Source organism: Trematomus bernacchii, unplaced genomic scaffold (genome assembly GCF_902827165.1).
Source record: "Trematomus bernacchii unplaced genomic scaffold, fTreBer1.1, whole genome shotgun sequence".
In the NCBI taxonomy this organism is placed as follows: domain Eukaryota; kingdom Metazoa; phylum Chordata; class Actinopteri; order Perciformes; family Nototheniidae; genus Trematomus; species Trematomus bernacchii.
The window spans coordinates 6288579-6315063 of NW_022987513.1; the positions used below are offsets into that span (position 1 = coordinate 6288579).

Below are 26485 nucleotides of genomic sequence, written 5' to 3' on the forward strand. Positions count from 1 at the left end.
CTTATTTTAGTTTTTTTTTTTTTGTCCAATTGTAATTTGGGTAGTTGTATTGATATAAACTGTGAACTCAATGCTCTTTTCTTGCTGTATTACTAACTTTTGACTGTCATTGTATATAATGTTTTATTTTTCAATTGCTCCAATTTGTTTTTGATCCAATGTCAAATGTAGGCAGTAATTGTTTGCATTACTTTACTAACTATTTCAATATACCAACTGATCTGTTGCTCAAGACAGAAAAGCTTACTCATGCTAGCCAAAATGGCTTCCTCAAGATGGCGCTTCCTCTAGAAAGTTCTGCATTTTTCCTCAACCATCTTACTGCGCAGCTCTTTAAGAGACACGGTTGTGGTCTTTTAGGAGGATTTTTGTCATGTATAATAAGAGCACTTAGATTTGAACAGGCTTTAGGAAAACCGTGTATGCAAATGTTTCAAGACGAATCAGGAAGTGTGCATGTTGCGGTTTGGTGTAGAAGTTTTTTCTGGGGCGGGGGTTGTGTGCGTGTCCAGCTGCGAGTGCAGGTGCAGAAGAAGAAGAAGACGGCGATGGATGTACAGTGCAGTCATCCATAAAGTAGAAAGCACTACTAAACTCCTCGCCACAGTGTAGTGTTTCCTACTTTATGGATGAGTGTACTGTTGGCTTCAGGGAGAGGAGAGGCCCCACGGGTGAGGGCCCGCCACGCAGGAAGTGAGAAAAAAAGAGGAAGCTGCTTCGTCTCACAAGGCCTCGCATCGCCCAGAGTGTTGCTCAGTTCACATGGGCGGCGTGTGGCGCGGAGCAAAGCTAGCACCTCGAATGAGTTTCAACTGTCCTGGAAAAAAAAGAAATAATTACGATGTATAATCTGTTTGAAATGCAATAAAGGAAATTAAACGTACCTTGTGTTATCTTCTCTTTTCCAGTCGCACCACATGCATTACAGACTCAGTGTTTTCTGTGAAAATATACATACTTTATTCCTGTAAAAAGATCCATATTGAAACAAACCATCACATTTTCAAGTCCTCTGTGTACTACATCCTCAGTTACTGTTCCTCCATCGACATGCAAAAAAAAGAAATCTGAAAAACCATATTAACAAAAATATTTACAGATGGGTAATAAAAACATTACATATATATAAAAAGGTACATCTTCCACTTTTTCAAACAATGATGCAGGTCGAGGGAAGACGAAAAAAAAGATTCCCGCGCATTATGAAAATATACCACAACAACTGTTCATTATATACACACTTTCTTCTCCACTGCATTGACGATCTACAACTCAAACATTGTAGACGAGTCCGCCTAGAAAACATAAATATAACCGTAACATAAATAAGGCCGAACATGGGTATGACATTGGTATGCATGCAGTCAATAAACATCCTGTAAACAACCGATTAAAGACTAAACAAGGTCTTCTTGTAAGGCTAAATATGATCAACTGAGCTAAAACTCTTCCTACATGGGTGCTAGCGCCTACTCACTACACAGCAGGTAGAGGAATACTTGTGCATTAAAAGGCCGTCAAATACAAGAGCAGTACAAATATTCGCTGTACATTTCGGCAACTCTTAGAAAACAAATTTAAATACAGTACAGACTCAGTCTTGCCTCTATCCCGGCTATTTCACATCTAAAGTGTCTTGGCATCGTCATGCTCCCTTTATATAACACAGAAAGACATTTAAAACATTCACGACAGTAAATAAAAACTATTTTCCTCCAACTTTGAATGGTGAAACTAGGCCCTAATCTTCAATCTGATTCTACATACTCCACTTTATCTCCATGCTGCCGTCACTCGCTCCTTTGAAGCTACGGTAACAGGCAAAGCACCTAAGATTTGGCATGTTCTGCAGTTTTATGACAGCTGGAGTCAACAGGTGGCTCAGCATTAGTAAGAAAACTATAAGTAAAAACCTGAGAAGTTGCCTAACAGCTAATGTCACACAGATCTAATCAGAGTGTGTTGTAACTGACTCACAAACTCAACCCTAAGGCCTGCTCCACACACACCCACAAACACACACTCAAAACTAAACCTTAGAGTGAGTAATGGTGTCACAAACCATTAAAAGATACAGAATGTCTTGATAAGTGTTGGAATACAGCACAATATGCTATATTGCTAACGTTGTGTCCTTCAGCTTCAACCAAACAGTCTATCATTGAATGATGCGAAAAAAACGAATTTCAGCTACACTGCATGAAACAATGTACGCTGTATGACCTAATATTCACACTCTAAAAGTGAATCATACTCACACTTGGAGGCAAAATCATAAACAGGTGATTGAGTGTGTCGCAGTAGAGCCGTGCCAGAAAGCCTAGGTGTTATGAATACAAACATTTCACTTTAAATAGGATCCTAAGTGTTATGTTCTCCTTTTTTAAATCTTTAAGGGAGGAAATATTTTTTAGAATAAGGTTGATATGTCAAGAATAAAGTCAGATGTTCAATGTATGCGCTACAGCAATTATTTTGATTTATTTCTAAGAGTTCAATGTTTATTTCCCCAAATGTATTTCAATTAAAGATCTTCTTTTCATCCTCAAAATATAAAATAGGTTTCTCCTCAATTTGAGTTTTTCTTATTTCTAGCATTAATAGTCTTCTGTAAGATCTGCAACAATTACTCAATTGATCAATCAGTCCAGAGGTTTTCAAACTCTAGAATTTGCCTGAGTATCATCAGTATCCTTCAGTATCAAAGTTATGCAGTGATAACTGTCAGTATATCATGGCTACACTTCAAACAGGAAGTGTTCAAATGGTTTGGATTGTGTTGATTAACACAAATATTAACAAATAAGGGCTAAAGCTACTTTATACTTCTATTCAACTACATTTTATTGCAAATATTGTACGTTACTCCGCTACATATATTTGATAACCAGTAAGTAGTTTTCAGACTTTAAAAACCCCTGGGTTAGTCGATCAAGAGAAAATTAAGCAAATTATTTGATGGATTTAAGGATAAGCTCCTTTTCCTACTTTACAGTTGACTGAAAATGTTTGGGTTTTGAACTGTTGGTCGTACAAAACAAGTAATTTCATGATACAACACTGTTGGCTGTAAGAAACTGTGATGCTTTACATTATTCAATGATGGTTTGACGATAAATATCAGTTGCAGCTGACTTAGTTAACAGAGCAGCCTACCGATCAACAGATATTACATGATTTCTGTACGTAGTCTGTGACAATTAGGCCAGTTATGACTGTTGCTACGTTAATGTCTGAAAAGGCACACACACACACACACACACACACACACACACACACACACACACACACACACACACACACACACACACACACACACACACACACACACACACACACACACACACACACACACACACACACACACACACACACACACACACACACACACACACACACACACACACACACACACACACACACACACACACACACACACACACACACACACACACACACACACACACACACACACACACACACACATCACGTTCTTTACCTTCAATGACTGCTAGCCTCAAAGCCCATTACTAAAGAATATAATACTACACTTGGATCATAACTATCTGTGACCACTCTACATGACTGACCTCCTGTCACTTCCTGCAATGTGGTTAAAGCAAGCGTCTGACACAAATAAATAACATGTTCTGTACAAAGTATAAATACTCTCAAAGACAAGAAACAATGAGAGGGACACGCAGAAAGACATTTAGAATTCATCCACTCAGGATGGATAGTGCATTCTTAACAGTCACACAGAGGGAGAAAAGATAGACCGCTGCGTCTGTTTGCTTTTAAATAAATAAAGTGGCACCAGCAAATGAACTTTAATATTTCATTAGCTGTGTGTCTGCTGTTCTATCTTGTTCTCTATCAGATTTTTATAAATAAAACCGATCCATTGACTAATAAGTAATTTATATTGATCGTTAAAGCCTATTGAGTTGAACATTTGCAAATGCTTAGATAGTTAGGTGGTATTTAGAGGATATATTCGCACACTTCGACATGCACATCGACATGCCCGTGTGATGCTGTAAGCGGTACATTGATGTCGTCTAAAGTTAACAGCTGCTAGCAGTGCTCTAAGGCCAAAGAAGAATAACCGTCAGATACTGAGACTAACAGATAGAAAAAGTGCTTTCAATGTGACGCGAGTATTCTGAGTCAGACGTGCCGACTCATTCTTTCTTGCTGGATCCCAGCTTTTTGAACAGCTTCTTGCCTTTGGAGAAAAAGCTTTTTTTCTTCTTGCCTTGTGGGGAGCAGTCTGTCTTTGATGGGCTGTCTGCAGGGAGGGGGGCCGGAGGGGAGCCGCAGGCCTCCACTGATGGAGCAGGAAGAGGAGCAGGAGCAGGAGAAGGGTCTGACACTGGGCTTGAAGTGGGGGCCAGTTTGGGGGGCAGGTCTGTGTGCTCTGCTGGGTCAGGGAGAGGAGGTTCTGCTGGGGGGGGCAAAGCTTCTTCTAGGGTTGAGGCCCCAGGATCTTGTTCCTCTGTAGAAGACGTCCAGGTGTCCTTCAGGAAGAGAGTGAGACTTTTAGAATGCTATATTTATTTTTAGTTTTGCTTAAAATAATAACACAAAAAGGAAACCTAAGGAAAGGGCACACACAAAGGACGAGATCACACTTTTAAATACCCTACAATCAAGGTGCAGGATTTCAGGAGTACAGTTAAGTTGGAGGGAAGAGGACATACACGGGGAGTGAACAGGGGACACTAGTGGTGATCGCTGAGCTGCTTTACTCCTCTCTAAAAACACTTACGATCAGGTCTCAAAGTGTACACTTCGTTTGTGCTTCTGCAAAAAGGCCATGCAGGAAACAGTGGGGCGAAAGAAATGCGACGGGGCACGATTAAAGAAACAGATCAGAAAATAACCAGACGCTGGCAATGCATGAAGAAATAATGTGAAAAATACGTTTTTCAAGCAGGTTTCTTTTTGTTAAAATTAGAAATAATGTATGCGAGAAGATGAGAAAGTCACAGACAGTTTCATACACGGTAATGCATGTTTGATAGATAGAAATGCTAAGTCACCTGTAGTTCTTTCCTATGGTCTGGTGCCGGCTGAGCAGGAGCTTCCTCTGGTACGGCCTGCAGGAAGTTAGAGGGCACCAAGCCTCTGTGTCCATTCAAGTCTCCCTGTAACAAAAAAACCCATTAAGGGCATGAGGGCGACTTCTGACAACATGGCTGTAAATCAACCTCTGGGTTTTCCGAGGTTGATTTACAGCGATGAGTCGGCATTTTAATATAAATCAACAGAAAAGTGAATCAACATTTCTTTGATAATCAATTTATTTATATTTATTTTGTTATATTATGTGAAAAGTCAAATAACTGACTGTGCCAGGTTTTTACGTTTAACATACATAAAGCGTTAGGATGTAATAACGGACCGAACGATTATATGATGTTATTAAATGCTAATATGTTGCTAATATTGTTATCACTGTATTTATTATCATATGCTATATATCACAGATTAAACTTCAATATATATATAATTTAGATTTGGATTTCTATTGGGGATCAAGCAATGGCCCAAACAGCTCTACCAATTGAGCAATACAACAGCCTATATATTATTATTATATTGTATTTATTATTCATTATTATACCTGTGCTGTGATGTAGTTCAGATATTGTATTTATTGAGAAACAACTCCTCTTGCCCACAGTAATTGACGGTAGTGTCATGTTCACACTTACATAGAAGAAGCCATCTTCGTCCATGTCACCGAACACATTTATGATGTCTCCTGCACTGAAGGTCAGCTCAGCCTGATCAGAGCAATGCAAGTGAAGCAGATCATTAGCAAACACATAAAGGGCCATGTCTGGATAACATATATTATTCATGCGAGTCTGACCTCTATGTCAGTGTTGGGAGAGCTCTCTCGAGGATCATAATCAAAGATGGCGACCATCCTGCGAGCTCCTGGGGCCGGGCCCCCCACAGGTGGAGCTGCAGGTGGGGCTGCAGGTGGAGCTGCAGGTGGAGCGGCAGGTGGAGCGGCAGGTGGAGCTGCAGTCTGGCTGGGATCTGTCAATCAAACAGAGACAATATGATATCCTGATAATTAGAGGAGTAACTCCACTCGGCTCATCAGCATGCAGCTCATCGTGTCTGCACTCACTCAGCGTCATGCTAAGCTGAGGAAAAGTCACATCACTGCAGTCAAACACAAGGAAATCAAAATATAACAACAGGAGATTAGAAATCAGTCTTCATTAAAAAGCTTGTAGCAGCTTGAGCTGTAAAAATAAAGACAATGAAATGATGAGTATTAAATGATGCCACTGAAATGAAAATAGGAGTTAGGAGAAGGGACTGCTTGACGATTATAACTGGGGCTTAACAAAGAACTTAATAAGAAGGCTTGCCCTATTTCTTTTTTAATTGGGCAAGTCTTTCAAATAATTGATCCCAGAAATACAATTATTATTCTGCATTTGCAAAGGAATCTTCTTTCTTCTATTGAAAATAATATATTCTTCAGCATACCCCAAATAATCAAACAGTCCCTATAAGGATACATAATTGTGTTATCAGCAGCTAGAATGCAGTCGAACCATGAAAAAAAAAGGTTAAAGGAAGGCACTTAAACACATGCTGTCCTCCGGTTGAAAAGGTTGTCTGATCATGCAGGTGAAGCAGAGAGGAAGAGGAGGCAAAGTGCGGACTACAAACCTTGGCTGGAGGAGTCTAAGCTCTCCTCCAAGAGCGCCGCAGACTCCACTGGAAGAGACGAGGTCCGGGGAAAAGAGCATGAGCACAATCACAGAATGAGAAGAGACCTCAAGGGCCAACATACAATCCTGTTTCAAGAGCAGGTATGTCATCACACAAAGTTACAGATGGAGATCAGAGGGGATGGATGTCTCAACAAAGGGCTTTAGGTGATCATGTAATGCAGTTGTGACAGAAGCAGAATGTGGCAAAAAGGACTTACAGTGTGCTATTAGGGCTGAATAGCTTTTTTTTACGTTTGAAACTCCTATTGTTGTTTTTGAGTTTGGGTTTGAATGTCTTTTGACATATTTTATGACGTATTTACCATAGAAAATGAAAAAAAAGAGACTATTTCATTAGATGAAATCATCTTGTGAATTTAGAAATGATTAGATCTATCTTTTTTGATTTGAATGTGGACGTTTGGACTTTCACCACAGGAGAAGAAAACCATCCTACACAGCCAATCCTGTAAACTATTTACTATAAGTATAATTCTTATAATATACGTGTGCTCCTTATTTGCAACTGTGCAGAAATATATCATTTGAATTATAAGTAGATATCCAAAAACAGCAAATAAATCATAATCCCTTAAGACGAACCTGAGATGGTCGTATATATTGAAAGGGAGAAAACATACCAGCTGTAACCTCGGCTGTCACTGTCATGAAGGCATTAAAACATAGGTTAGCGCCCAAATAGTTATTTAAAAGCAAAGGGGCAATGCTTCTCTATAATACAGCAGCGGCTTGAGTGGTGATATGTTGTCAAGATATTATCATACATAGAGAGTGCGAGCACTCTTTGATGAAAGGCCGGGATGGAGCCAGTTTCTTTTCTGCCAAAGAAGAAAAACACTATGTGTACACACACACACACACACCCTTAGAATTCATATGAAAACGTTTCAAATGATTCAGTACAGCTTTTACTGCCACATTCTGCTGCTATGTCTACAATGTATTACATGAATATCCAATGAAAGCTGACAGGACTGACTCAGTAGTCATGTATGTGTCTTTTAACATTTATGTAGGCGTTATTGACAAAAAAAGGGAACTTGTGGAGAGATGAAGAGCCAATAAGAAAAGAAGTGTGAAGAATATGCTTTAATATTAGAATATGAAACTACTGTAAAGAGACTGCTGGGAAGCTATCTGACTTTATGACTTCAGCAGCTGAACTAAAAATCCCAACAGGTCGCTGAGTGAGAGGCAGCAACTGCAGGAGCAAAAAGTGAAATAGACAGAAAGAGAAGCAAACCAGAGAGAATAGAGGAGAGAGGTGGGAAGCCGCAATCTGCAGCGTGACACACCTTTCTTGGATCGTCTCGGTTTCGGCGGTGGAACAGGGCGACTGGGAAGCTGTGCATGTGTGCGAGTGCCTTTATGGAGTTTTAGAAGGGAAAACCCAATACAAAATGAAACCAAAAAGAGACACAGAGGTGCAATTTTTGAGAGAAGCAGACAAGACACAATAGACAATGAGAAGCCAGTGAAGAGCAATTACAACAAATGGCAACCAGTGAGCAGCAGACAGCAGTGACAACAAGTGGAAGTGAAAAGGTTTAACCATCTGAAAACACCGCTCTAGGTAGAGAAGCAGCTGGATTTTGCTGCTACAACGTACCACAGGAACACACTTTGACTTTCTATTTTTTAGACACCTGCATGAAAACGCAGTCAGTGACTCGGAATAGATGGTTAACATTTCTTTAATAGCAACAAAGTGAGCAAAAAGCCATAAAAACTAAATGTTAGATTTGTTATTATTTTAACCAAAATCTAATGTATTTGTGCTTCCTGCTGGGTCAAAGGGCCAACAGGCCTAAGGGAACAACTTCAATATTTTTCTCCTTTTAATCACAGACTTAAATATATTTGTATGTCTTTTTATACTGCTGGCCAATTCAGAGACAAGGATAATACAAATTATAATTTAGATCTGGATTCTGAAACACTTTTGCTGCTATTTCCACTTACCACTTAAACATGAAGAACAGTGATATTATGAAATCAAACCGTTTAAATTAAACTTCAACTGAAACATATCAAACTTTACATCACACGTTTGTGGGCCCTTCTTGAAACAGTTTCACCTACCTATCTTCTCCATGGAGGCGGCTGTGGACAGGAAGCCCTGCTGCAGGAGCTGCTGCCGGGTCTCCTCGTCCTCCACCTGGATCTCTGACACCATGTTACATGGCACGTATCCCAGGTGGCCCGCACACTCTCCTCGGTAGAACCCGTCTGCGTCTTTATCTCCGAAAACCTGGGGGGAGAGGGTTCACATTTTCAAAAATGTTTGGCAAATTAAATCATTTAAAATGGGATTTCTCAAAACTGAAGACATCTATGAAAAACTTGTGATTTCTCATGAAATTAGGCATCTTTGAAAAATAATTTTACAGGTAACAAGCTATTTTTTGAAAATGTAATCTTGTTTGAAAATGTATTTATTTTGAGAAAATTAAGACATTTCTTCTACACTAATAATTATAAAAAAAACGAGTTGGCCTAGTTTCAGAAATGTAAAAAAATCACTGATGTAAAGGGCAGTCTTATATGGTTTGCATTTTCAACCTTGGATTATAAAAAACATGCATAATGTCATGGTTATTCCAGCATTGTGTGTTGCGGGGACATACTTTGATGATCTGTCCTTCAGAGAAGGGCAGCTCTTCCTCAGCAGCGTCAGGATTGGGTGACATGACGACGGGATCATAAGGGAAGAGGGCCACAAAGATACGGACGTCACCGTCTGCTTTGATTTTTGGTGAATCGACACCACCTGCAGAAACACACAAACACTCACATGGTAACAAATACTTCCTTGCTATGCATATAACATTTATATAATTAAATAAAGCTTGTTCACAGGTTAATTATTCAACAAGTGGTGTTGAGCAATCATTTCCTTAAAATGTCCAGAAAGTAAACATTTTGCAATTTTTTATAAAATGTGCATTATGAAATAATGCTAAACTATTTTCATTTTCAGTCAAGAATTTAAGAACGTTGGATTTGAGACATGAAATGATAATTCTGTTAAAGTGCAGCCATTAATGGGCGCTACAGCCCTATGATAAATTAGTTACTGAAGTATTTTCATAAGTTTAAGAAGTATGACTTCAAGTAAGAATATGTAATTACTTGTTTAACTTTTTATTCATGCATTATTTTATAAAATGTATTTTTTTTAAGGCGATTTCTGTTCATCTGTTAACTATGCCTTTATATATCATCTTTATACAATGAATAGTCACTGCTATTGCACTGCACACTGTGCACACAAGCCCTGCAAAGCTTGCAATGTGCTCTGCAAATAGCAGAGGCAGCTCTCCCCTCCCCCCTCCCCAGCGCCTGCACTGCTGCTAACGCTGCCCGCCGAGCACAGGCATGTCCTTAAAAGAGGTAATCAAGCTCAACCACTGATCCTAAGCTGTGTGAGCCGTTTGACAAGCGTGCACTCGCTCATGATCTGCAGCGGGGAACACACTGTATAACCCACTCTCTGATCTAAATCTGAGGACGCTCACGTACACAGGCGAAAAGAAAAAGAGTGTTATTGAAGGTGTGATGTCACCAAGAAGCCTTTAAATGGTTTACATGAGGCTTGACACTTGTGTGGCAGAAAGCATTACACCTGTCGCCTATTTGACAGCGAGCGACACATTTTAAGAGCTGTAGTGAGACTTTAAGCTGAGCTGCAGAGATGTGTTCTCTATCTCATTAGGAGGAATCAGCCCATCTGTGGCAAGAGTCACGGGCAACACACTTTCACATCCTCAATGATCTTCTAGTAGATAGAGGCAGAACTTCTCCCTGCTCCCTTCCTCTATCTGCATGCACGTGTATGTGCGTGTGTGTGTGTGTGTGTGTGTGTGTGTGTGTGTGTGTGTGTGTGTGTGTGTGTGTGTGTGTGTGTGTGTGTGTGTGTGTGTGTGTGTGTGTGTGTGTGTGTGTGTGTGTGTGTGTGTGTGTGTGTGTGGTCAACCGTGCACCACACACATTTACCAGAAAGTGTAGGATTTATTAAATTAAAGAGCAGCCATACAGGTTGGCGTTGCTGAGAAGATTAAAAAGGGACGTGACTTTCTCACTGCAGGCCGTTTCTTTGCTGGCTAATCGAGGTTACTATTTTAATGTTTGTCACTTCCTCCTGCCATGACAAGCCACTTTGCGTTAAGCCGTTTCTCAGCTTAGCAGCAACTCTTGCACTTCTTCTCTGCAGATACACCCCCCCCCCCCCTCCCTTCCTACACAAGGTGCTAATCTGACCACCATCATGTGAGAGAGAGAGGGTGAGGCTTGCCAACAGTAAGCACAGGTGTCTCAGCTTCAACAAGAGAAAGAAAGAAATCAAGAAACAGGAAGAGGAAAGAGGAAAGAGTGCCTCACCTCTGAGTTGTCTGGCCTGTGAGGAAGCTGGTTTACAAGGGGGCTCACCTTGCACCCCCCACGATGGACCCGCCTCAGCTGGAGGGATCTGACTGGGCTCCTACAAAAAAAGGGAACAAGAACATTTGAAAAAACATCTAATTCAGAAACATTAGTACTGGGGAGAAGAGGGAACCTTAGGGGGACAATGTACAGAAAATGCAGCTGTCCATGTTTAAAATAATCTATGTTTTATCCAATGCCAATTTAATTTCCAGCATTGTACCCTTTCCACATAAAGATATTTCCTTTTGGTGGGGTTACCGGACAGTTTAAAGCGCATATACTGTAAGCCAATGCAGGATAAGACAAAGGGGGCCGGTTAACAAGTTGTACGAGGACATGAAAGCAACAGGAAGTGAAGTCAGACAGAGGGAGAAAATAATCAAATTGCCCGATCCATCTTAGTTGTATGCCTCCGAGTTCATCACTCCCTTAAAAATCGATGCCTGCTTTTTTTTAAAGTTGTGCATCACAAAAGCTTATGTGTTATGATGCCAAACACTGCGTACAAGCTGCTGGAACAAGAGGTACACAAAATGGGGAAAAATAGTCTTACGTGTGGCTTCATTTCACAAAGAAAAATAACAACATTGCCGCTTGTAATATTTGTGTAAGGACTAACAAATAGTTATTTATAAAACAGCTGCGTGGATGCTAAAAACCTATGTAGAACAAACGTTTGTTCCACACAGAAAATTGATAAGAAATAAATAAGTGAACCTGAGTGATAAGCAGAATTGATAATAGAATAAAACCTTATCAATTGACATCCATATTTCAAAATCTGAAGCCACAGGTTGATGATTAAGTGTTTTAAAATAAATTGCAACTACTTTCTTAGCAACTCAACTGCCATGCCATCAAAAATATATTCTTCAAACCAAAAATATACCACAGAATGTGCTCCCTAACCTCCCCGTCACTACGGTGATGATGATGGGAAACGTTACTCGCTAATGAACAGAGGAGTTTTTTGTTATCTACTAAAAAGGACTCGGAGGGATTGATCCACACTGCTACAGGGAGGAGGAGGGGGTGGGACAACAAAACCCATCGCAGCTGTCCTGCAGCAACATTTACCGGCGGGTCAGCTTTCATTCCTCTGCGGTGAGCGGGTCTGCCGTGCTCCATCGGAGCCCCCTCCACCCACCACTCAGAGCACATCTGCTCCATCCCCACCTCCTCGTCTGTGCCGTAATCCACGTCGATCTCCACCTCGTGACCTAGGGGCGGCCTCAGAGTCTGTTTCACCTGGCTGACCGGGTGAGTTCTTGGCGGCGGGATGAGTCCGGGGTTCATGGCGGCGGCCATCTGACTCCTGATCATGGCCTCCCTCCTGAGGCGGTCCCCGAGGCCTTTGAGCAGCGATCTGTCTCTGCTGTAGGGGGGAACCTGGGGGGGACAGCGGACCCGCCTGCTGCTGGGACCCTCATATAAACTCATGTCTTCTTCTTCAGGGTAACCCATGTGCTGCGTCCGAGGCCTGTGCCGGAGTAAAGGCTCGTTGGTTAGAGTTCTGGGATCCCTGTTGAAGTGGTGATGGTGAGGGGGTAAGTTGTGGTGATGCGGGTAATGCTGGGGGTCATGGTGGGGGCTGGGCCTGTGCCGAGGATGACCACGGCGGGCTAAACGCTCCTCTTGACTGCTATCTTCCTCAGGGATGATGAACAGCTGGTCGTGGTGCACCTCAGGGGGCAACTTAAGAATCCTCTCAGGTAGCTCCTCCTCACTGTCTGGAGTCCGCACATTGCGTGACTACAAGGTCAAATGTCAAATTGAGCAAGAATGCATTGGTGAGGGTGAGGGTGAGATTGGATAGTATTTTTCAGTGAAAATAAAAAAAGTGCAGAAAAACAGAAGGCAATCCGATCATGCAAAAGGAAAGAGAAAAGAAAGAGAAAGAAAAAACAGAAATAATCAAGCACGGTCACAAGCATGACAAGGCCACTGAATGATAACTGAACTATGCAAGAAAAGCAGCACATCTTCCACAGGATATGCAATGCACTCATTCCTTTACCATGTTGGACCTGACAGTGTAGCCCCTGGCCTGTGCGTCTCCGAAGTGGTCCGAGTAGAGTTCCTCCTCCTCCTCCTCCAGGATGTCCGACAGATCTGAATGGCTTTTGTCTGCGAGGTAGTCACTGGGAGGCTCCACAAGCCCTCTGCTGTAACTCTGAAATGAAAGACGTTGACATTATTAAACAAACTATCCAATTGACCAGACATTTGGAATCCCTTTTAGTAATTCCATTGAATGTAGAATAAGATATATTCATCTGCAAGTGAAACAATAACATGTTGCAGATACATATACTGCTAAAGGTATCAGATTATTATGGCCTTCTTCTGGCATTGGCCACATGCATTTACCCTAAAGAAATAGCACTGGTAATAGCTAGCGTTAATGAAATATGTATTCATTTGTGATATAGGCTTGCCTTATACAGGAGTAAAAATGTGAAGAAATTCAAGCTCAAATGCAGTTTTGCATTATGCATTGTATTTATTTATTTAACATTATAAAATGATATTTAAAATTTCCACTCAACAAATACTTCGACTGAATACGTAAATGTTAATCAGGGTTTTTTCAGTTCCCCAAGTTAATTGAAGACTATATAAGTCCTTTATTGTCAGATATAATACATTTAGAAATGTGAAAGCTTGGGTCTAGAATTATTTATTATTATATTTACATTTCTAAGAAATTCCCATAAGGCTAACTTGGATATTTTTCAGCCTGAATCCTGTTTTCCCTTGCCTCCCTTAGTCACTTTGAAACAAAATATAGGATGCAGGTTAAAATGTTGTACCCTTTAAGTCGAAGAAATAGTGTTTAGGGATCTATTACAGCCACTTTATTTGTAAATGTACATCTATTTCATATAAAAACTGCCTTTTCTTTACTTAAAATGATTACATCAATGGTTCTTGGTCAATATGTTCAACACTATTGAAGGACTCAACCAAAGATTTCATTCCCCCTTTTCAAATCAGCATTATTTTTTGTCGTAAAGAGAAACTACTTGAAACAGTGGTTGTGCTGACCTGCTGGTCCCTGCTGTATGTCGGCTCTGGATCGTGTCTCAGGAACTCCTCCATGGACACCTTGCGGGTGTTCTCCTGATCCTCCTCCGCCTCGGACTCCAGCGGTGAGGAGCTGGGGGGTCGGTGGATGTTAATGTCCTGAGGGTTAAGGAGGTCCGTGATTGGGGCTCTGGGCGGGGTAGGGATGCGCTCAGGGGTCCCGAGCTTGGCACTGGCACTGGGGTCCTCGATGAAGTCTGAGATGGATGGGAAAGGACGGACGATCCCAGGGCTGTCGGGGTCTCTGCGCTGCTCCAACACTGCTGCCACTGCTGCTGCTACCATCACTGGGGCTGGGGCAGCTACTGCTACTGGGGGTGGTCTAGGGGCTGAGGAGGTCGGGGAGATCACGTTCACCTGAAGATGAGAAACACAGTCAATTCACAATTTAGTTCACTTGATTTTTGTAGAAATGGACAAGGTTTAGGATAACTTTAATATATTTTATATAAATGAGCTATGATCAGTTCCTGTTTGAGGTGTACACATGGATTTACAGACAGTTATCATTGAAAAAAGAATTATTCTAAGGCAAGTATAGGATCTATTTGAAAGCAGATTGATGGATGTTTATTTATGATGGACAAAGACTATCCCTTCACCCTCCACACCACCCTGTAGAGGCATGGCTAACAGTTCAAAAACCTCTGATCTAGAAAAAGAAACACATAGTTGCCCCTTTATGCACGCAAGGATGGAAGAGTAATGTTTACCACTGGCATAATGTTGGAGGCTGCAGGTAATGTGGCCTCACACGCAGCAAAGGCAGCAGCAGAGGAGGGGTTGGCCCAGGCGTTCACATATGAAGCAGACCAGTGAAGAGTTTCTGAGTGGAGAGCATAAGAAGGGTTGGCAGCAGCCTCCCCTGCGAGGCCAGAGGTGTATGAGTCTGATGGCAGCATGGAGACTTTGGCAGCAGAGTTCCCATAGGACGGAGGTGAGGACAGGCTATTGACTCCTGTAGGGGTGCAGGGCTGAGGTGGCATAACTGGGGCGGGGAGGGCCGGTCCTGCCATGATGGCAGCCAGCTTGGTGGGCACATTGACTGGCAGAGAGTCGCAGGACTCCCCGTGGACGGACATGGTGCGGACAGTGAGCTCCTGAGCTGCTAGCAGAGACTGCATCTGAGACGGGCCCAGCAGCGCACTGCCCGCTGTGGGGGAAGACACCTCCAGCACCTTGATAGGACAACAGGATTTAATTTAATTCACACATCATATTGACATTAAACATTTTAAAAAGGAAACTAATTGCGATTATTTTGACTAATATTACAATTGAGATAGGAGACAAGATCATTTTGCATCATTATTCTCATTATCATTTAAAAATATATGATCATGGTGTGATTTATTACTTAACAAATATTGGGCTTACTGTGATTTCCATATTGCGGTAACAAACATTCTTTGATTAATTGTGCAGCCCTTATATATACTGACAATCAATTGCACTGCTTGCTTGAGAGGAATATGGCATATATATATATATATATATATATATATATATATATATATATATATATATATATATATATTGAGATGATAGATTATCAGAAGATAATGGGAAATGTATATTAATAAGTATTATTCTGATAATAGAAGTATAGCCAAAACATTATGGGCTGATAATACAAAGCCATATTGGATTTGATGACTTAGCATGTTTATCATCTAAACACTCTGATACAATAGGTGGTGGTGACTAAACAAGGCAGCCAAACAAGTCATCTCTGGTGTGGATGTTTGTATACGTTTTTAGAAGAAGAAATCACATTTACTATTGGCAATGCAAGCTTTTTATGTCTGTTACTAGAGACCAATATTTGAAAAGTCAAAAGTGTTATTTACTTTTGTTGTTAACAATATGATTTCAGTTAGATGTGGCTAGGTCAGAGAAATAGAATATATAATCTTCCATCTTTACTCAGAACATCTTAGCCTTTCTTACCCCCATGTGTTAATAAACTATAGGTTATGAACTACATTTGAAATGACAAACTGTGAAATTATCTGTTATTTTATCTGTTGAAGAAATAATGAATTGTATGTATCCCTAGGAGGAATGTTTAACAATAAATCACCAAGTCTTTACCTTCTTCTTGTCAGCATATATAGTGTATCCAGTGACCCTGACACCGTTGGAGGTCCCGGTAGCATCTATAGTGACAGGCAGCCAGCTGATGAGGGCGATGCCGGGGGACGGGCCGTGCTCCAGCTGGACATCCAGAGGAGCATCAGGGGGACCTGCAAAGCCAGCGGCAAGCAACACATGAAGATGTTTTTAATATAAATATAGAATCAAGTAATTCTATCGAATTGAAAACATGGTTCAAGGGTTTAAAAAGGGTTCTCTGAATGGGAATATTACTCTACAGAGAACAAGTCTAAACTCTAAACTCTAACGGGACATTAAGAAACTTAAGATGAATATACCTGAGTTCCAAGACTGTGGGCTTGAAACTAAAGCAAATTTGAATGATCATTTAGAGAAACACGAATCAAATCCAATACTACACCAATCACAAATATGCATTTAAAAGTCCTAATATCTATTCAGTAAAATTAAATGTTGTTGAGTGACATCAATGACCAAGTCCTTGCTTTGAGCTTCACACAGATTTCCAATTCTTTGAGCCTCCCCTTTAATTCTTGCGCAATGCTTTGTTGGCAGGGCACGGAAATATTAAACATAATGACAAAGGGCACTTTAGGATAATGAAGCCCCTTTGAAGTAATGCATTCTGTGCCAAGGTGGTTTTGCTGCTTAGTAAAAGAGAGGCGAGTCACAGCAGCACACAAGAGCAGCTCTCATGAATAAACTCATGTCCTTGTGTGGGAGGTAGACAATCAACAAACTGATTATAAGATATCATATGAATAGAGTGCTGCAGGGGTGACGTTTTTTAGAACATCACCGAAGATAGCATCGCCCTTTACAAAAAGTCAATCAGATTTTTCATTTCATATTGGATAATTGCAGAAAACAAGATTTGTGTCAAACAAACAAACAAACCTTTATGATACCTTCACGTTAAGTTGAGCAGATAATATTCACAAAAGAACACCATTTTCACCATTAGTACAAATCTAACGTTATAGGCAATAACTAAACATTGGTGCATGTCTTCTACATCAGCACCAGTGAGCTAAAGCCTCTTTAGCCACTTGTTAACAACACCCTCTTTAAGACTCTTTTAGTAGCTTCAGAATTCACCACACTGACATATATTATGTCCTAGAAAAAAAACAAGAAACAGTCTTCATTTTTCATTGTATAAACACTAAAGGATATGCATTAAAATAAAGTGACCGTTAAGTGCATTTTAACTAATACAAGCTTAGGATTTTCTAATTATATAACTGGAGCAGCTTATTTTAAACACATCATGTACTTATTACTTATATATTTCGAGCTACACTATCAGGTTGTAGTTATTATTTTTAAAAGATTATGTTTTGAAAACGTTTCATCTGCATTGAACATTTTAGGCAGACAGGCAATTACTCCTGTCAATCATAAAAGTTTGATATGATTTCATTTTTAATGAAGCAATGTTTGTCTTATTGGTGTCTCATATACTACGTGTTAGTGTAGTTAGCATAGCTCCCTTAGAGAACATCTGATAATCCTGACCTGCCATCAGTGTGGTGAAGGTGACGGTGGCGCTCCTGTGTTCCCGTCGCTCCACAGGTAACTCCCATGGCGTGCGGTGCGGCCGCGCCTCCACCTTGACCATGTACTGCATGCTGGGCAGGAGGTTATTGAGGCACAGCGAGCAGCAGCCAGCCTTCACCAGCTCACACTCCTCATCGTTCAAGGACACAATGTGCACATAGTTACTGTTGCTGGGCAGCCAGGACAGGTAGGAAGAGGTGGCGGTGATCCTCTCCACACGCAGCTGCGTGGGCGCCACACACACGTCCCGACCGACCAGCATGCTGCAGCGCATCTGGTCCGACGGGCCCTTCTCCGTCAGGCTCTGCACTGACACGCGGTAGGCCTTGAGGTTTATGTCCAGCCTCTCCAGCACTGCTTTGGTCTGGGCCCCGAAGGGCACGTTGAGCCGCAGCTCCTGGTCCACAAACACATTGTAGCTCCACACATTGCCCCAACCAGCCGGCACCAGCGGAGGGTCCCAGCCGATGATGATGCTCTTGGCAAGCTGCTTGATGAGGGTAAGCTTACGTGGGTAAGGCACAACGTCCACTCCCACCTCCTCCAAGTCCAGGTCCAGGCCGTTGGTGAGGGGGGCTGGGACAGCCAAGGCTGATGCTGAATCGGAGGGGGCTGAGGGGGGGGGCGAGGCAGCCGGGGCAGCCGGGGCAGCCGGGGCAGCCGGGGCAGCCGGGGCAGCCGGGGCAGCCGGGGCAGCCGGGGCAGCCGGGGCAGCCGGGGCAGCGGTCCTGCCTATCTGGAGGTGATGCTGGTGGCTGGCACTGTGCAGGCTGCTGTCTAGCAGGGAGTTATGGAACATGTCCCCTGTCTCTGGGTGGTGAGTGCTCATGACGTCGTCGTCCGATACGCGTTCCACAAAGTTAGAGGGGACCAGCCCTCTCCGTCCGTCCATCAGCTCACCTGCAAGGAATCACATTGAACACTGAATACCATGCCAAGACAGTAATATAAACATGTAGATGCAACAAATGTTACATTATATTTACCTTCATAGAAGCCATCGTCATCCATGTCTCCATACATGTAGATGTATTCTCCGGCAGTGAGTGGAAGCTCCACCTCAGGGTTGTCATTGGGGCCGTCATATGGATTATAGCTTTAGAAATGAATGATTAGCAAGGAAGTTACTTTTTTTTGTAATCACACATTAGCAAACTGTTGAAACAGTGAGTCAGCTCATGATTTAGTTTACCTGTATCTTGCAATGAAGACCTGAAGTTTTGCCGCTGCTCTGCTGGTTGTGAAAGGAACCGGGGCGACATCAATATCCAGCTCCTCCACTTCACTGGCGGTGTCCACCTGAGAACACCATGGACAGAAGATGACGTTTGTGCAAGCAACTTATATGTTTCATTTAGTTTTGATGAAACTGTTCTCTGGGCTTGCCAAGTACAAATCTGGAGTTGAAAAGTGAGTTTTTCTATTTTTATTATACTACAGTACATTGAGTCTTTAGGGACATGGGATTACTTTTTTTTCTATAAATCTAATTATATTTGAGAACAAAAACAGTAGTCCCATGTGCGCAACGTCAATAAATGAAAAAAGAAAATAGCCGTTTGTCAGAAAGTACAGGTCTGACATTCAACTGTGGAATTTATGAACTCATAACAAGTTATAACATGCATGCACACATATGCAAAAAAAAACAATCGTATCGAATACATTTAATAAACATAATTCTAACATAGACTTTGACTATTGATTAAAGCATCCATTCCCGATATTAGGACTAAACAAGACGGAAGACATGTGTAATTCTTCTCTAGCATACACTATGGGCACAGAAGGTAAATCCATAAAAGAAAATGGGAATATACTGTGTAAAATATATTTGTTGTATGGTGATCTAATATCAACAAGTTTGTGGAGAAACACCGTTGTACCTGAGAATAGTTTCCATAAACAGTAGTTACACGCATCACAACAGAGGGCTTGTATATTTATAGCTCCCTGGGAAAACCACAACAACTACTACTGTATAACCTTCATAATCCATAGCGCCAAATGGATTATCTCACTAAATTTGAGCTTTATTGAAATGTGGGCAGACAAGGATAGAGTAGTTGAAAAGACCACCGACCTGTCTGTCCTGCCGAAACAGACCATCAGAAAATAATTAATCATGGCGGATCCTCATAACCCTATGAATGAGCAGAGGGAGCTTGAGCATATTCAGCTACAGTGTATGCTCGCGTGAGATGACATGGAGGCTAAGGAGGGATTTTAATCCATTAATTCCACGCAATCAATCTGATCGTGCATAGCTTTTCGTCTTGGTAATCTTGATGAGCATTCTGCATGTCTGTGTGGAGCCATGACATAACCTACGACCAACACACACCTTACCCAACAAATGCAGGTGTTAAGGCAGCTTTCAAATGAAGTAGCCATCTTACTGGGGTTTCACAATGTTTTTTTAAATGTTAATCCATGCCTATACACTGTTTTATAATATGAGAGGTGAAATATATTCTTATTGTAGGTTTCGGCCAATATCGCTTTGCCTTGAGAGCAGCAACTATTTTTACAATAGGTTAATCATGAAATCTATGGCAAAAATGTCAGCTTCTAAATATGTAGATTTCCTGCTTTCTCCTATTTATATCCTATTAAAGTGAACATCGTTGGGATCTGACAAAACTAGACAGTAAAACACATCACCTTGGACTTTGAGAAACAGGAATGGACATTTTTCACTATTTTCTGATCTTTACTCCTGATTCTGTAACACGTTACAAGTGATGCACTGTACCTCGTGAGTTGGGCTTGATTTGTGCGGGCTGAGGTGTGTGTCAGACTTGGGGGTGAGGTGCGTGGGCTCTGACTTGCTGGAGGAAGACTTGCTGACGCTGATGGTGGGCAGCTCTCGATGTTTGGTGACGGGCGAGCGCTCCACCCTGGACAGCCCTGCAGCGTGGGGGGTGGACCCGAGACGCAGCGCAGCGGCCACATCTAGTAAAAAAGGGGAAGAGGATATACATAATCCACGACTTGAATAGACAGCGCCGACCCTCACTAGTTAAACTGGTCCACGAGCGGCAAGGTGGGTCAGGTCACTGGTTGACATGCAGGAAGGCTCAAGGTTGAACCTGGCTGATTAAACAGAGGAGGAGAAATCCCGTCTCCATCTGTCTGAGGTCAGAGGTCTCACTACCTTGTGTCACACCAGCACTGTTAAGGGTCTTAACCGATTCACTTCTCACCTCAGCACAAGAGTGTGACCCTTGTGCGCTGGTGAGCGTTACAGGCAGTGCTGGACTGTGACGGTGTGGGTGAGATAATGGGGGAGAACATGCCGTGCTTTTGTGACACATTTATAATAAGGCGGAGAGAGTACCGAGCGGAACATTTACCCTCAGGGCAGGAGAGAGTGTCACCTCCCTCGAGACTCCAGAAGGCTATCTCGCCCAGAGACACCATATCCCATGAGCCATCAGTGCAGTCTAAAAACATATGAAGAGTGTAAGGAAAGAGAGGTTGAAGACATTTGTGGGATGGATACACTAAGAAAGATATAGATGATTGTTGCACTTGTGCTTTTATTGTGGCTGGTATTACAATATTATAAATATTCTAAGAGGGAAGGGACATTTTAAATGCCTAGGCCTTTATTTCACAGCTGAGATTAAGCTCAGTTTGTATTTGTGATGCATAAAAGAGAAACACGGGTTAAAAAACATCCCATGTGACGTTACTGTTTAAAAGGAAACTACACATTTACCAAAACATCATCCATATACTAAAATAATGCATCTCTGATGAAAGTAAAAAAAGTGATTTGGATGATTTGAATACATTCTGTCTTTAAGTGGACTGACGGTCTATCGAGATTCCTAAGGTACTGTATGCTTTGTTCCAGGGGACAATTATCCTTTAAATGTAGATTTCCTTTGGAATTGAATGAATCCAATAACACCAACAAAGTGTATCCACGATGACATTACAATTATGGTTAGACAATGTTTTAAACTGTATCATTATCTTGATACAAAACTGAAAACATGAGAATACTTTATTTGTTGTCCTGAAGATCAGGTGAAAATGTAACTTCAAAAGCACCACTGTGTATTTGCAAATTCACTACAACTCATTCATTTACCACAAACATTTTGCTATCATGTTATAGCAGGTACATATTTCATTTTTTTAATTAAATAATCCAAAGCAATGCATTTGTCTCACCAGTTCAGTAAGAGGAACAATCTGTATTGTCCCTTTAAATATAAACCCTAATGTACAAACAACCTGAGTAACTAACAGTCTCTCTAAACAGGTTGTACTACTGTATCATGTGTGAGTACATATCACGGTGGTGTGGCTCACCTCGCTCCGAGGTCAGGCCCACCCCGTTGGTCAGAACCGAGAGGCTGGCGTTGTTGAAGAGGCCAGCGCTGGCCAGGTCCGCCTTCGAAGCCTGTAGTCGAAACTTCTCCAACTCATGGGACAGCAGGCCGAACTGTTCGCTCTGGCTGCGACATTTATCCTCCAGGTCTCGTACCTTGGACTGCACATACAGCGTGAAAACAGTTTACAAACAATGTACTTCAAATGGGAAAATCAATACATGTAAGGGCAACGGTGTGAAGAATTGTTAGTATTTACTGCGCCTTTTTATACACATGGAACATGATTTTCTTTTGTGCACATTTATGATTATTTTGGTAGATGGATCACATTGGCAGCATAACATTGACTTTTATGTGCTGCTAATGTAAGATATCAATAATACATTTGAAAAAGTAGCACTGCAATATATTGTTAGATTTTTGTCAGTGTCGCATTTGCTAGAAGCTTCAAACACAAACAGCAGAGGAATACAGGTTTAGATGAAAGGGAAAAAAGGCGGGAAGTCTTTAGCTAAGATGGGGAAACAAGAGTAAAGGTCATTTGGAGGGAGGTGCATAGTGTAGGTTATGAGAAGTTAAAGTTGCCGCTTCTGTTTTCATTCACTTTAACAAAGCCAGTTTACAGCAGGGTTATATGTCAGGAGTTTGTCTCAGCTCTACTGAGTTTCTATATGAGGCCGATTTCACTTCAGGTTGCGGTGGCAGTTTCCTGGCAGGCTCATCAGACAGAAGCCTCTGCACGAAACTAAGTGAACAACATTTCCTGTTAGCTGTCACCTACGCAGAAAAACCTAGTGTGACAGTCAGTTGTTATGTAGCTACACTGAACTGAAGTGGAACTGCAATACAGAGGGAAATCAAATCCTCAAATAAATCCTCAACTAACACAGCAAGTCCACTAAGAAGATCAAATAACAATTTTAACTTAAGAATAAGTGTTCATCGTCATCTGTGACCTTATTAACACATACTAGCATTAAATGTGGCCACAAGAAGCATAAATAAAAAACGAATTTACTAATGTACAGACAGTTATTACTGAGGATTTAAATACACATATACTGTATGGGGTTTGGTGGTTCTATCTACAGGGGCTAAGGGAGGTTTTTATGGCAGGAAGTAAATCATTTGGCCAAGCAACAGTACCTGCATGCAGTCCAGTGTACTCTGGTTAGCAAAAAGGTCACACAAAAAAGGAAAACAAAAGTAAACATGCTTGTGAAATAATAAATCCCAGATAGAGAATATATATAAGAAAGTGAATACACAGCAGTCTGAATCCAGGTAGGCAAGAAAATCCTGTATCACTAGATTGCGTCTCGGCCCTCAGCAGCCAACGCCTGCCTTTGGAATTAATTAGGATATTCTGTTCAATGTAAAAAGGCAGCATGCACACAGCTCTTGAGAGCGAATGAGACTTTCTGCTGTGATGCTTTGGGGTTTAAATAGCGACAGCAAGTGAGAGAAACAAAGCAAGAAGAAGGAAACAAGCGTTTAAAAAAACTGGAGCAACTATACTCTACCAGCTCCCTCCGCAACACAAGCTGCGTCAACTCCTAAAATAAAATACACACTTATTTTAGCAAAATGTGTGGAGAACAGAGCACAGTGTATAGTAGTTAACTGGGGGAGGACTTTTTGGTGCTTTTTTCATTATTTGAAATCAGCAGCCAATCATACAGACGGGGACTTCCACTGTCATCAAATGTCTGCTTTCATTTTGAATTTACACACACTGAGAGCGAGTATAAACGTCACACAGTGGTGGAGCAGCCATCTGTTCAAACGGTTTTTCAGGGCCATGAGTGGAACAAAAATACAAGTATGAGTATTTTCTGCAACAGCTTCTCTGCCAGGTGTTCAGATAAGGAAACATGGTGCTGCAGGTTCATGCTGATTCAGTGGAAATGAGATGTCTTTTGTCTATTAAACCCTGGGAGATAATTCAATATTTATACTTGTTTTACTTGGCGTAAGGGAGATAAGAAACACCTCCTTCTATAATGAATTGAGACAGAAATTCGCTAGTGTATGAGACAACTACTGAGGAAGTCTGAAACACACTCCTCCTTTCTCAAATGTCTTCTCAAACTCTTTTGTGTCTGACACCATTGATTATTGTTTTAGCAAGTCATTTTACGTTCTCGAAAGCAACTCCGAGCTTATAAAAACACTACACTGTGAGGATATAATGTGTTTGGTGTTACACAGACTTACCTCCAGCATCTGAACAACTCCTTCATGCTCCCTCTTGGCGTATAACTGAGCCTGAGGATAAATAAAAGGCATTGTAGTCCCTTTATTGTTGTTTGCTCATAAAATTCTCAAGCTCGGTTGACACTTATGGTTTTATTGGTGCCCAAAGGTTGCCTCCTGCTGGCTGAAGCCAATCATTCCCCCAAAAATGAGCTTAAAAGCTGCCTAAGGGTTCGATTCTAGCAAGAAAATTAATAAAATGCATAAATTGTACACGAGGCTGTGGTTCTTACCCGCTGTAACCGTTTGATTTCATCCTGTTTGAACGTAAGGATAGCCAGTGCCTGATCATGTTCCAATTCCAGCTGCTGCCTTCGCTCGGCGACCTCACGCATATGCTGTTCAGAAAGAGAAAAAATATCAGAAGGCCATTTTTTTCAGCGGGGGATAAAGCTGTATCTGAGCCCAGCAGTACCTTTAGGACCTGCTCTAGGTTCTCCAGTTTGGCACGGAGTCTCTGGTTCTCCTCGAGAACTGAATTGTGTTGAGCGGTCACTTCAGAGAGATCTTCCCTCAGCTCCTCATTCTCAGCCCGAGTCTGACAAACCGGAGAAAGGAGAATTATGTCAGAATTATATTATTGACAATATTATTTTACATTTGACTGCCACACTAGTATGGACTGAAAAGTCAGAACACTTGTCCTAGGTGGATGCTTTCTCATAATGTCAATGCATGCGCAGATCTTCTCATTTCCTTTTAAGAGCTTGTCTGAGCAGGTAGACCCGTACCTGGTCGAGCAGCAGTGCCTTCCTCCTGAGGAGATCTGCCTCCTCCTTTAGTCGCTCATTTTTGCCTCGCTCATCCTCAAGCTGGCTCTCCTGTTACCAAAACAAAGCAAAAAGTTCGGATAAAACGAAGACAAGCCATGTCTTTAAACTCATCCTTATGTCCACTATGATAGGACTGTGGCGAACAGTTCCAAACCTCATTTATAACATCAAATTGTAAATTACAGCATTTTTTTTGTTTAAGCCAATTAATGCTGATCATTTACACATAAAGATTAGACCACACTAGTATTTTCAGAATTATACTCTCTACAAAATGATTTCAGTGGTGGTGGCGAAGGATTGTTTGCGACTTCCGAAACATTTAAAATACTAACTCTAGAGTGTTCTCCAAAAGTCAAAATGTATTGAAAAAGGATAGATATAATAATTTCCGAAAAGAACATATTTTAACGTAACTAAACAACCTGCTTCAATCTATATTTGTTGGCGGTGAATCATTTAAAAAAACATTTTCATTGCTCTCCAACATGTCAGGGCAGCAATAGCAATTTCCCCAAAAATATTTTCCCCCCCATTTCTTTTAAGGTGATAACATCTAAAAATATGACGAAAGACATTGAAATCTTCTAAATAGAAGCTTTTAATTGAAAAGTAATTGCAGCGCTACACCTAGGTTCAGAGGGAAAGGAAAAGCAAATATTGGAGCAAAAGCTTCTCTTACCAAATCCAGACATCTCTTCTGTCGCTTCTTTACTTCATGCTCAAGGTTTTCACATTCTTTTCTCTTCTTGCTCAGCTCACTTTCCTGCATCGACAACAACAACATGTAGAATATTAAATTATTTCTATTTACGTTTTGCAATGCTGTTTACATTGGCTTTAGCTTCCATATTGACCTCAGGCTTGATGGCAATGAGGCATTACAAAGCTTAGCATGCTTTAATTATTCTAAATGCAGCTTACATGCCAGGACCAGCATCGAAGAAATCAGCTTATTTCAGACAGCCATCGGACCTCCAACCATTATTACAGCTGTGACTGTGTGTGGGGGGGAGGGGGGGGCTATAGAGGAGACTACAGGCTAATTATAGGCCGCCAGCAGAGATAATGTCCCAGTGATGGCACAGGAGGACTCTAATGATAATTACACTGGAATCTGTGATCTAATTTGCTTGATTGTGCAACAGTC

At 41.4% G+C, this 26485-nt stretch overlaps 1 protein-coding gene across 3 annotated transcripts in view; it reads right to left on the bottom strand.

Moving 5' to 3' along the window:
* Positions 1–3468: 3468 nt before the first annotated feature.
* LOC117470403 (RIMS-binding protein 2-like) overlaps positions 3469–26485 on the bottom strand; it is a 66606-nt gene continuing 43589 nt past the window's right edge. The window contains exons 8-31 of one of the 3 annotated variants that reach the window (XM_034115178.1): positions 26018–26101; positions 25294–25383; positions 24978–25100; positions 24796–24900; positions 24524–24574; positions 23830–23862; positions 22284–22464; positions 21314–21403; positions 20713–20912; positions 19150–19256; positions 18944–19053; positions 17916–18857; positions 16374–16525; positions 14993–15457; positions 14241–14636; positions 13210–13365; positions 11148–11247; positions 9395–9537; positions 8850–9018; positions 6703–6750; positions 5882–6054; positions 5721–5792; positions 5046–5150; positions 3469–4520 (exon numbers count right to left, since the gene is read on the bottom strand). In XM_034115178.1, coding sequence (XP_033971069.1) covers positions 4185–4520; positions 5046–5150; positions 5721–5792; positions 5882–6054; positions 6703–6750; positions 8850–9018; positions 9395–9537; positions 11148–11247; positions 13210–13365; positions 14241–14636; positions 14993–15457; positions 16374–16525; positions 17916–18857; positions 18944–19053; positions 19150–19256; positions 20713–20912; positions 21314–21403; positions 22284–22464; positions 23830–23862; positions 24524–24574; positions 24796–24900; positions 24978–25100; positions 25294–25383; positions 26018–26101 — 4431 coding nt within the window. In that variant the 3' untranslated portion in view covers positions 3469–4184. The remainder of the gene's footprint in view (positions 4521–5045; positions 5151–5720; positions 5793–5881; positions 6055–6702; positions 6751–8849; positions 9019–9394; positions 9538–11147; positions 11248–13209; positions 13366–14240; positions 14637–14992; positions 15458–16373; positions 16526–17915; positions 18858–18943; positions 19054–19149; positions 19257–20712; positions 20913–21313; positions 21404–22283; positions 22465–23829; positions 23863–24523; positions 24575–24795; positions 24901–24977; positions 25101–25293; positions 25384–26017; positions 26102–26485) is intronic. The other 2 variants (XM_034115192.1, XM_034115185.1) reach the window with 2 other exon arrangements.